The following is a 12,052-nucleotide window of genomic DNA, read 5'->3' as shown; positions in this document are numbered from 1 at the left end:
GTTTGTTATTTTTTTCTTTTATTTTTCTACTTTTTATTTTACTTATTTCTGCTGTAATTTTTTTTTTTTTTTTTTTTTTTTGTGGTATGGACCTCTCACTGTCGTGGCCTCTCCCGTTGTGGAGCACAGGCTCCAGACGCGTGGGCTCAGCAGCCATGGCTCACAGGCCCAGCTGCTCCATGGCATGTGGGATCTTCCCAGACTGGGGCACGAACCCATGTCCCCTGCATCGGCAGGCGGACTCTCAACCACTGCGCCATCAGGGAAGTCCTGCTGTAATCTTTTATTTCCTTCCTTTTGTTAACTTTGGGCTTTGTTTACTCCTCTTTTTCTAGTTCCTTGAGGTGTAGAGTTAGTTGTTTAATTAAGATCTTTCAATTTTCTTGATGTATGCATTTATGGCTAGAAACTTTCCCATTAGAAATGATTTTCCTGCATCCTATAAGTTTTGGTATGTTGTTTTTAATTTTTTTTTGACTCAAGATATTTTATTGCCCCTATAATTTTTCTTTGACCCATTGGTTGTTCAGAAGAGCATTGTTTAATTTTCATGTATTTTTGAGTTTTTCTATTATCCTCCTGTTATTGATTTTAGTTTCATACCACTGTGGTCTGAGAAGATACTTGGTATAATTTCAATCTTCTTGAATTTGCTAAGACTTGTTTTGTGGCTTAACATATGATCTATCCTAGAAAACGTTATGTGCACTTGAGAAGAATGTTCTGCTATTGTTAAAATGTTCCAAACAAAATTTATTTTGTCTTAGTAATGGAGGCTAAAAGTCCAAGATCAAGGTGTCGGCAGGATTTGTTCCTCTGACAGCTGTGAGGAAGAATATGTTCCATACTTCTCTTCCAGCTTCTGGTGGTTTACCGGCAATCTTTGACATTCCTTGGCTTATAGATGTATCACCTCAGTCTTAGCCTTCATCTGCACATGGTGTTCTCACTGTGTTGGTGTGTGTCTATCTTTGAGTTTAAATATCTCCCTTTTATAAGGATATCAGTCATATTGGGTTAGGGCTTACCTTAATGACCTCATTTTAACTAATTACATCTTCGATGACCCTATTTCTAAATAAGGTCATATTCTGAAGTACTGGGGTATAAGACTTCAACATATGAAATGTTGGGGGACATGATTCAACCCCAAACACTCTGTCTATCCAAACTGGAATCATTATGATACCACTTTTCCATGATTTACTTTTTTCATTTATTGTGGACACATTGCCATGCTGGTATATACAGATCTACAGATTTCGGCATAATGCTCTATACTATACATTATGGTAATATATTTAGCTGCTCATTGAATTATGAACCTTTGGATGAGTTTCTACTTTTTCACTATTACAAATAACTCTGCAGCAAGCATATTTATATATACAACTTTATGTGTGTGTATTTGCTTTCAGACATATACCTACAAGTGGAATTAATGAGGCAAAACTTTTAGGCATTTTATATCTTGTTAGGTATCCAACATTTCTTTTCCTGAATTTTAGGTCTTTCTCTTTGGCTGCATATTGCCCCTGCCCCTTCCACAATATTACACAAGCATCACACACTAAGCATTTGCAAAATTCTTTATTTCTTGTAACTTTTTTCCCACCCCTCTCCTTTTTCTTGCCCTCTCTATTCTGCCTTGTTGAATAGTGGGACTTTCCAGAGAGCTGACAAGTAAACGGAGGCTAATTCTTATCTTGTGTTTACTTTCAATTTCCTCTGCCTCTCATCTTCCTCTTACATAACAACAGAGGGAATTTTCTGAAATGCAAATTTGATAATACTGGGCTTTTGCTCAAAAAACCTTCAAATGTCCTCCTTTGAAATCAGGGTAAATTTGGTATATCTTAGCTTGGCACACAAGGCTATCCCTGATCAGCCCTAGATTGCTGCTTCTTCTCTCTTGCCTACCACACCTTTCACTCTTTTGAGTCATACTGAAGTTTTAGTTCTAAGAACCTGGCCCACTCTTTCACCCTTCCTCACCCTTGCATACCATTTTCCTTTTGCCTGAGGGTTACCCTTACTCTCCCATTCCTACTGACCATCTAGAAAACTCCTTCTTATTCTTCAACTGATTTCTCTGATCCTCCATTTTTCTATTTAGAAATAGATATAAAGACAACACGTGCATCTTGGTTTTGTAATAATTCAATGAAGTAATCCTATTTAAAGTCATCATCATACAGCCAAGCAGTTAGTAGATACTCAATAAATGTTAAATCTTCTTCCTCAATTTTCTTTGTGAGACATTTTTGTGACATGAGACATATCATTAGTAAATTTTTAAAAAATCAGTAACAGTATAGTACATGGAAAGACATCTATGTTCAGTAAATGTAGATCTGAGTCGAATGGATTGGGTGAAACCAAGATATATGGTGTTGGTTACATTCTTCTAATCTAGTGGTTTGGTTGGTAGGGCTTGGTTGTTTAATTTTTCTAAACATTTCATTATGTACTCTATGTACCCATCGCTCAGTCTCAGTGGTTACCAACATTTTGATAATCCCCATGTGACTTATTCTTAACAAAACCACCCTATCTACTTGTAATTGCTGCCACTTCACTTCTCCTCAAACAGCTGTTGCTAAAACTTTTTAGCCCTTTTCTGGAAATAGTAGTAAATCTTACTATTCTGTAACTTTCAAAATATTCTTTCTTTTCCTTTTTGAGGACCATCTCTAGTCTTCTGGAATGGTCTTCATCCTTGCCAGTGTCTTAGTCTATTTGGGCTGCAGTAACAAAAATACCATAGACTAGGTGGCTCAAACAACAAACATTTATTTCTCACAGTTCTGGTGGCTGGAAATCCAAGACCAAGGTGCCTGTAGATCACCTGGTTCCTGGTGAGGACTCTATTCTTGGCTTGCATACAGCCACTCTTGCTGTGTTCTCACACGGTTATAGTGGGGAAGCAGCTCACTGAGGTCTCTTTTAAAAGGGCACTAATGCCATCATGAGGATTCTACCCTCAAGATCTAATCACGTCTTAAAGCCCCCACATTCCATTGGATTGGCCAAAAAGTTCTTTCAGATTTTTCCCTAAGATGTTACAGAAAAACCCAAATGAACTTTGTGGCCAACCCAATAATACCATCACATTGAGAGTTAAGATTTCAACATATGAAATTTGGAGGAGTGGGGACTACAAACATTCAGTCTATGACAGCCAGAAATCCTGAAAATCCCTTCTGCATGTTCACTGAAGATCCTCTGATAAAATTCCCTTAGCTAGAAAGAAGAACTTACTATAACCCACTCAGTTGTTTTTGTTCATACCTCTTGGGATTCGTTTCCCTCTTTGTCTTGCTTACTCAGTCTTTTTTGTTGTGATTCATTCTTGACTGGGAAGATGGAGACTAGCAGATGGATAATTATTTCTATTTCCTTTTGGTCATCTGTTCATGCTATGCTGTCTGAACCACTTCTTTCTGTATTTCTATTTTTTCTGATTCTAAGGCACCTTGGAACTTAAAAACATGTCATTGTTAAGAAAGAAATATGACCACATGAGATATTCTTAAATCAAAGCTTTGTTGAAGGCCTAACACATGTGACTTTCTGTATACTGTATATTACTCTCTGAGCTTCTAGGCAGGAGTGACACAGCTCTCCATTTCAGAGCCCTTATGCTCTTGTTGGGTGATAGTATATTCTCAACTTGACCCAAGAGTAGTACATCAAAAATCTTAGTTCCACTGCAAATAATGCAAACCTAAGGCTTTGTACTCTGAGAGGCCATTTAAAACGCAGAAGTTAGTGTGCAATGGACAGAAGGGCCAATAGAGCAGGGGATAGCTCTAGAAGGTGTAAGTCTGGGTCCCCTCTTTACCAAATACTCTCTTTGACCTTAAAAGCAACACATGATTTGATGAGCTTCAGCTTTCTAATCTGTAGAAAATATTCAATAGTTACAGCTGCACGGCCACCTTGCTTGGTTGGTATAAGAATCAAATAAGGTAGGCCTCTGCAGTGTTAATATAATAATAATGAGAATTATTAGTAAGAGACAATCTGGGATGTCTTTCTGGAAGAAGTGGTAGTGAGGAACATGTATGGTCAGAGGGAATACGTGTAAGAAGGAGGAATGTGGAGGGAATGCAGATCAGTTTGCTTTTGCTCTGTCTCTCCTGCTGATCCCAGGAAAGCATCTGCTAAGAAATCATTTGTCTCTCTTATGGGGCAAGAGATAGGGAGTCTTGCTCTCCTCAGATTATATCCAAGATGCTGGCCTTTAAGTTGAAGCATGAAGCTTTTCAGATAAAATGAAGTTCCTGTGTTGAGACAGCTGTGCAATGTTCAAGGAAGTCTGGGCACTGAGGATTCTTCTCCCTGTTCCTTCTACAGGTTGGTGAATTCTGGCATTACGTCAGGTGGTTGTGTAGCTCTGTGCTCGGTGCTCAGCACAAACAAGAATCTCACACACCTTTACCTACGGGGCAATGCTCTTGGAGACGTGGGGGTCAAGCTACTCTGTAAGGGACTCTTACATGCCCACTGCAAGCTTCAGGTGTTGGAGTAAGTCTCTGAGCTTATTACAGTGATGGGAATGCATGGTGGCTACAGGGAAGGGGATAGTTGAGGGGAATGTTGATGAGATCATCTATATCTGAGAGTCTTCCTTGGGCTTGGCTTCTTACAGGATTATAGGACTAGGAGGACCTGTACTTTTAGATGGTGTAAAGGTAAATACTGAAGTTCCTTTCACCATAAATCTCTCTACCACAAAAGAGTGGGGGTGGTATGGCACTAGTGTTTTAGGAAAATCTTGGGGGGAGACACAGAATTTGGGAAAAATCATTTCATAAACTGCTGTTAATCATTTGAACTGCAAAATCCAGTAGACTGGAAAAAATATTCACATCTGAAGAGGAGAGAATGATAACCCTTGGCACATAAGGCAGTTCCAAGCTTGTTAATCCTGAGCCTTTCCTGCATTTGAAATATTGCAGGCTAAGATCTGGAAGACCTGTGGAGGATAATTTAAGGGGACATTTTCTTGAAATCACCTTCTTTCTTGCAGATTAGACAACTGCAGCCTCACGTCACACTGCTGCTGGGGTCTTTCCACACTTCTGACTTCTAACCAGAGCCTGCGAAAGTTGAGCCTAGGCAACAATGACCTGGGTGATCTGGGGGTCATGCTACTCTGTGAAGTGCTGAAACAGCAGGGCTGCCTCCTGAAATGCCTGAAGTAAGTGTGCTCTGTAGAGATTTGTGTGGCAGGGCTCCTATTGCTAAGGAAAAGTTGGCCAGTTTGCAAAATCCAGGTTGGCTTCATTTGCAATCTGGGTGAGGTTGGGCCTGGGCCAGTTGCAGATTTATACATGTATGCAATAATTGAGTCATGAACTACGTATTCAATTTCATCCAGACATTTAGAATAATCAAGGTTCATTTGGGTGTGAAAAGACCTTTCATCCATATTCCTGAAAGAAACACAAGTCCCAGTGAAAAATAGCCAAAGAGAATTGTATTTCTGTGCAAGGTATCATACTTTGTAGAACTAGACCTGTCCATGGGTCATCCTTATTGCAAAGGTCCTTGCGTAGTAGGGGTGTTGTTGGTCTTGTTTCAGAGAATTTCTAAATAGAAAGTGCTCCAGAAACATCAAGATTAGAAATTCCATAAACTTGGGCCTGTCTTCAGGGTGTTAGGACCGTTGGCTCCTTTCCATCATCAATGATATCACTGAGGTACACATTATCTCGCTAGTAAAAGCTTCCTAATTAGTTTCATAACTTCTGTCAGCCCTGACGATCACAGTCTCCACTAAAGACATTTCTTTCACTTGGTTTTAGGGCCAACACAATTTCCTCTGGATTTTCTCCTACTACATTGACTGTTTCTGCTCAGTCTCCTCTGGCATCCCTTCATCATTCTGACCTTTACATACTGAATCCCCAGAACTCAATCACTGGGTTAAGTTTTCTCCTTTACACTTTCTCCCTTGTTTACATCATAGTCTAGTCTTCTGGTTTTATCATATATGTGCTGTTCCCCTCCCCCCAGTTCATATCGCCATGAATTCCATGTTCAAATGCTTGTCTCACCTTTATACTTGGATGTCTAATAATCCTCCCAAATTTCACATGTCCAAACCCAAACCTGTGCTGTTCCCTTCTGTCTAAAATCTGCTTCTTCCCTATCTCAGTCAATGGTAATTCAGTCTGAATTGTTCAGGTCAAAACAATCCTGGTGTCATCTTTGACACATCTTTTTCCTTATGCAAATATCCAATCTACTGGCATGTCCTGTTAACTCTGCTTTCACAGCATGCCCACTCATTGACCACTTTTGCCAGCTTCATGGCTCCTACCCTAGTTCAAACCATTGTCACCTCTTGTCTGGACTGTCCTGGTGGCATTCTGTCAGACTACTCTGCATCTACCATTGCAGATGGAGGGTGTAGCTAAAACATCAGAGCATATCACTCCTACCAACATGCTTCTATCACAAAGTAAGAGCCACAGACTCATGGCAGTGTCTAAGGCCCCATGTGATCTGGCTCCTGCTGTTTTTGCAAAGTCATCTTCTAACGCTAGTTCCTTCTGCTCCAAGCACACTGGTTTCCTTGCTATTTCGAAAAACACTGTCACCTCCGAAACTATGCACTTGCAGTTCCCTCTGCCTGGAACTTCCCCCCTTTGATATCCACATGCCTTATTCCTGTGCATCATTAAATTCTCTGCTCAGGGTTTTCTCTGTGAGTCTGACTGTAACCATCCTACTGAAAATAACAGCCCAGCATGCCTTTCCTCTTCTCTGCTTATTTTCCTCCATAGCGTTGACCATCATAATACATGCTATATCATTTTCTTGTTTATTTATTATCTATATCTTACCCCTAGTTTATAAATTCTATTAGCCCAGAAATTTCTGTCCTTGTCCATGGCCTCAAGACTAAGAACCAATTGGAATACAGGTTTGAATAAACAGTAGTTCAGATCAGCGTTGTATCCTTGTGTGGACACAGTGGAGCATGTTTCTTGCAAGAAAAGCCATTTCTAGAGCTAATAGAAATAGGAACAAAAGGAATTATTGGTCAGGATGAAGCTGGGGACATTGCTGTATGTGGGCTAATTGACCTAGCCCTGAAGGACACTCTGGAGATAAGGGACAGGCTCAAAATAGACTGGGGAATCCATGGATGCAGTCAACCTGTCTTGTGAGCTCAGGTTGCCATAACAAAATAGCATAAACTAGGTGCCTTAAACAAATCATAGACATTTATTTCTCACAGTTCTGGCAGCTGGAACATCCAACATCATGGCGCTGACTGATTTGGTTTCTGATGAGAGCTCTCTTCTGGGCTTGTTGTGTCCTCATGTGTGCACAGAGAGAGAGAGAGAGATAGACAGAGATAGACAGAGAGTGTGTGCTGTGGTATCTCTTATTATAAGGGCACTAATCCCATCATAAGGACCCACCCCCATGACCTCATCTAACCCTCATTACCTCCCAAAGACCTCATATCCAAATACCATCACATTGAGGGTTAGGGCTTTAACATATGAATTTTGAAGGAGCACAACCAAATCAAGATTATTAGAAATGATTCAGGACAAATGGTATGATTTCTTAGTTAAGTTGCAAGGGAAATTTAAAAAAAGAGAAGGAGGAAGAACTGATATCAAAGAAGACTTGAGAGGCATACCAAGAAATTACAATGTGTGGACCTTTTCTTTTTGGCTGCATTGTGCGACTTTCAGGATCTTAGTTCCCCCACCAGCAATTGAACCTGGGCCATGGCAGTGAAAGCACCAAGTCTTAACCACTGGATTGCCAGGGAATTCCCAATGTGTGGACTTTATATGGCTCCTGATTAAATGAACATAATATAAAAGTTTTATCAGACAGTTGAGGAAGTTTAAACACTGATTGGACATATATTGATATTTAGAAATTATTGTTAACTTTTTTGGATGTGATAATGGCATTGCAGTTATGTTTTAAAAGTCTGCATTTAGTTTCACACGTTGAAATATTTATAGATGCATGAACTGCTGTGTTTAAGATAATCCACTGATGTGAGGAGTGGGTGGGTGATAGATGAAACAAGATTGGCCATGAGCTGTTAACTGTCAAACATGGGTAATGGGATTCATTATACTATTCTCTCGATATTTGCATATGTTTAAACATTTCCAAACTTGAACGTTAAAAATATTGAATATCACAGAAACCACATTAGGCATGAAGTGCAGCATTGGAAAGCTTAGAAGTGTGAGGCTAAGTGAGCAGATGAGATTTTTAAAGCCCAAAACTGAAAGTGTTTATTTGAAGAGTACAATCCAAAGCTTCTCTATTTACTTTTACAGGTTGTGTGGAATGTACTTCAATTATGATACAAAACGTGCGTTAGAAACACTTCAAGAAGAAAAGCCTGAGTTGACCATTGTCTTTGAGCCTGCTCGGTAGTGGTGGAAGCAGGGCTGCCAGACACCAAGGTTCTTTGCCTCCCCTGCCATCTAGGTGTGGATAAGTGGTAGTGAATACTCCTCCAGCAGGGTTAAGACCACCACTCTGTGATTCTTCTGGTCCAGTGAGGAAGAGTGGAAGCTTGCTGATGGTGCCTTTGCCTAGAGAATGTGAGCATCTCCTTTACCTCTGGGTTGAAGACACCAGGGCAATAAAATCGTCAAACAACACAGGTCTCACCATAGTGCCTCAGTCAGAGGATGTGTTCCTCTTGGTGACCTCATGTAACTAACTCATTCAATAAAGCACTTTTTCTTTCTTTTTCTCTTTTTGCTCTAGCTCTCCTTTCCCTCATATCTTCCCTCCCCCTTTTTTGTTTACTTTTAACTGTATCATTCCTCCTGCCATCTTTCTCTTAACTGACCATAACAGAATGAGTTAACTGTATATTATGTTGCAATTTTGTGGCGGCAACTTATTTATTTTTAATCTTTGAACAGTTATATTTTCTAATAAAATAATTCATTTTATTGTATTGTAGCTGGTTGAAAATTTGGAAAATAGAAAAACTTTATTGTATTTATTGAGTTAATTTGTTTCCTTTCCTTAATTTTAAGAGAGGGTGCCTAGATATCTTTTTTACTTATTTATCTAAACTACTAAAGATAAATTAAATTGCTTCATGTATTAAAAAATCTCTTTGCCAAACGATTCGATTGTAATGAATAAGGGGAAAAAAATGTCTTATCCTAACTCTGATGGTTGAAATTTCAGCTCTGGTAGGACAGGAGGTTGAAATCATGCAAAAGAAAGTTTTAGAGTAGAGGGAGCCTATATTCATAAATAGAAGTATTACATAGAAAATGCATTTTGCCTTCAGTTATAAGAACTTATCTTGGATTTATCACATTCCCAGAGCATTACATCTACCACACTTCACATAGCATTAAATCATTAATATATATTGAATGATTGCTTCTCCACACATGGAGCAACTCTTAAACCACATGGAATTTTTCAGGATGGAAATACCACTTCCTTTTTCAAATGAGTCATCTAGACCTCTGCTTGTCAAAGTATAGCCTATGGACTGTTGATGTAAGGAGATTTTGCAAGAATGTAAATCAATCGAATTACTAAGTATGCTTTTTAGATGAGCTGACTTTTTTCATGATAAGACTTTTTCAGTAAGGGAAGCAGTATGTGATTTATATTCTGGTGCAAAGTCTTTTTCTAGTCTAGGACTAGCACTTTTGAGTAACTATGATCTCTATACTTGCTTTTTTGCAGCTTAGTGAAGTGAGATATTGCAGACTGCCTCTCTGCCACAAACACCTTGACATGCAGGATAAAACATAATTAGAAAAACACAGCTAAGCTGGAAAGACAGAAGAAAAATTTCTGTTCATTAAGATCTCAAAACTGGATTAAGAGTTTACCTTTCAGTGGTCAAGAGGAATATCTTAATAGATAAATACCCCACAATAGAACTATTAATTTGGAAAATTCCATGAGGTTTTCCACACTAGTAGAACTAAAAACTAAGTAAAGATGATGGACAGAAAATCAATATACAAACATCAACACGTGCAGTGGGAAAGAAATCATTCGTTCCAACCATCACAATTAAAATTGGGTGAGACATGAAGCAGTAATGGGTGGTAAACCTAATAGGAAATTTAAATGATAAGCAGTATTCTTGTGTAGTCTGAAATTATCTTTTTACATCTGGCTAATCAGTTGCAAAAGAAAAATAGTAACTATATAAAGGGCAGAAATTGGACAGTACCTGACCATCAAATAAAAAATATCAGTGAGGGCAGGTGGATGTCTGCTTTCAGGTGAGATGACTTGAGATGGAACCAATATCACTACTGTGTGTTTCTGTTTGAGAACCCGGAATTTAATCATCAGCAAACACCAGACAAACTCCAAATGAGGAAGTTCTATTAAAAGGGGGAGGGGACTATATTCTTCAAGAATGTCAATGTCAGTGTTGACAATGGGTAAATCTTGGGGTGGGAGGGTTATGGAATTATTCTTTAGACTGTTCTTATTCTTGCATCTTTTATGTACATATGACATGTTTCCAAATAAAAGGTTTAAATAATCGAAACAGCAGTATTTCTAAGCACTTGCAATTTAAAATGTAATAAAATCCCATTAATCAAGGGACTTCCTTGCTGGTGCAGTGGTTAAGAATCCACCCGCTAATGCAGAGGACGTAGTTTCAAGCTCTCATCTGGGAAGATCCCACATGCTGCAGAGCAGCTAAGCCCGTGCACCACAACTACTGAAGCCCGTTGCACCTAGAGCCTGCGCTCTGCAACAAGAGAAGACACCGCAATGAGAAGGCCACACACTGCAACGAAGAGTAGCCCCCGCTCGTCACAGCTAGAGAAAGCCTGTGCAGCACTGAAGATCCAAAGCAGCCAAAAATAAATGAATAAATTTATTTTTTAAAATCCCATTAATCGTAGCAATAAAAGTTATTAAGTATGCAAACAAAAGAAGAGCAAAGAGCATTTTTCTCACCATCCAAGTCTACAAAGATTTACCCACTACAGTCACTGACCAACAGTGCACTCTGCGTTTCAGACAGAGGAAATTAAAGATGACAACAGGATGCTCTGTGCTTTGGACAAAGAGGTTCCTTAGATAGTTAGATGTAGCTCAGGAAGAGTTTTAATAAACCCAGTTTCTTTCATCTTCTCATAGATAGAAAAGCACATTAATCATTAACTTGAGATATCTGTTCTTTATGACTAGCAGTAATCTTTTACCAAGATGTATACTTGACTACATGCAAAAAAAAAATATCACATATATACTGGCTTCTTCCCCTACCTCTTTGGAGCAGTTCCTCAGAATTATCTGAGAGGCTGTCTCCTGGGCTATAGTCTTCAGTAAGACCCTGAATAAAATTTAACTTGTGTGTTTTTCTTTCAGTCTATATTTACCTAGAGTGAATCTCTTAAAAATTAAAAGTTGTAAAAAACCATACAGAAGAGGACCTGAATGAATGGAGAGATGGAGATATATGTCATAGTCACGGATGGGGAAATTTCAAAGGCATGACAATGCTATCTATTCCTCCCCTCAAACTAAAATTCAATGCAATTGTCATTAATATACTGACAGGGATTTTCACAGAACTGAGTAAGATAATTTCTTAAATGTATAAGAAAAATAGGGATCAAAGAATATCCAGAAAAAATTTGACAACGTAGGAAACTTGCCACACTAGATATTAAAAAGCTATAAAACTGATTGATGTAGTTTAGGCAGGATAGAGTTCATGCACAGGCACAGGCATGCATGGAAATGTAATTTGTGATATTGAAAATGTTGAGGAAAGGAAGAACTAGTCAACCTGGCTGGGACAAACAGCCATGCACATGGTAACATTGTATTTCTGCTTTATATCATACAAATAAATTCCAAAAGTAATGAAGACACATATTTTTTTTTAAGGTTTTAATTTTATTTATTTATTTATTTTTGGCTGTGTTGGGTCTTTGTTTCTGGGCGAGGGCTTTCTCCTGTTGCGGCGACCGGGGGCCACTCTTCATCGCGGTGCGCGGGCCTCTCACTGTCACGACCTTTCCCGTTGCGGAGC

The 12,052-nt window shown here is 38.9% G+C and overlaps 1 protein-coding gene across 2 annotated transcripts in view; it reads left to right on the top strand.

Annotated features, from left to right (window-relative positions):
• Nucleotides 1-8,463, top strand: part of NLRP3 (NLR family pyrin domain containing 3) — a 51,000-nt gene extending 42,537 nt beyond the window's left edge. The window contains exons 7-9 of one of the 2 annotated variants that reach the window (XM_065873244.1): nt 4,360-4,530; nt 5,036-5,206; nt 8,334-8,463. In XM_065873244.1, the coding sequence (XP_065729316.1) occupies nt 4,360-4,530; nt 5,036-5,206; nt 8,334-8,433 (442 nt within the window). In that variant the 3' untranslated portion in view covers nt 8,434-8,463. The remainder of the gene's footprint in view (nt 1-4,359; nt 4,531-5,035; nt 5,207-8,333) is intronic. The other variant, XM_065873245.1, reaches the window with a different exon arrangement.
• The last annotated feature ends 3,589 nt before the right edge of the window (nt 8,464-12,052 follow it).

Source organism: Phocoena phocoena, chromosome 3 (genome assembly GCF_963924675.1).
Source record: "Phocoena phocoena chromosome 3, mPhoPho1.1, whole genome shotgun sequence".
NCBI lineage: Eukaryota > Metazoa > Chordata > Mammalia > Artiodactyla > Phocoenidae > Phocoena > Phocoena phocoena.
This window is presented reverse-complemented; position numbering and strand designations above follow the sequence as displayed.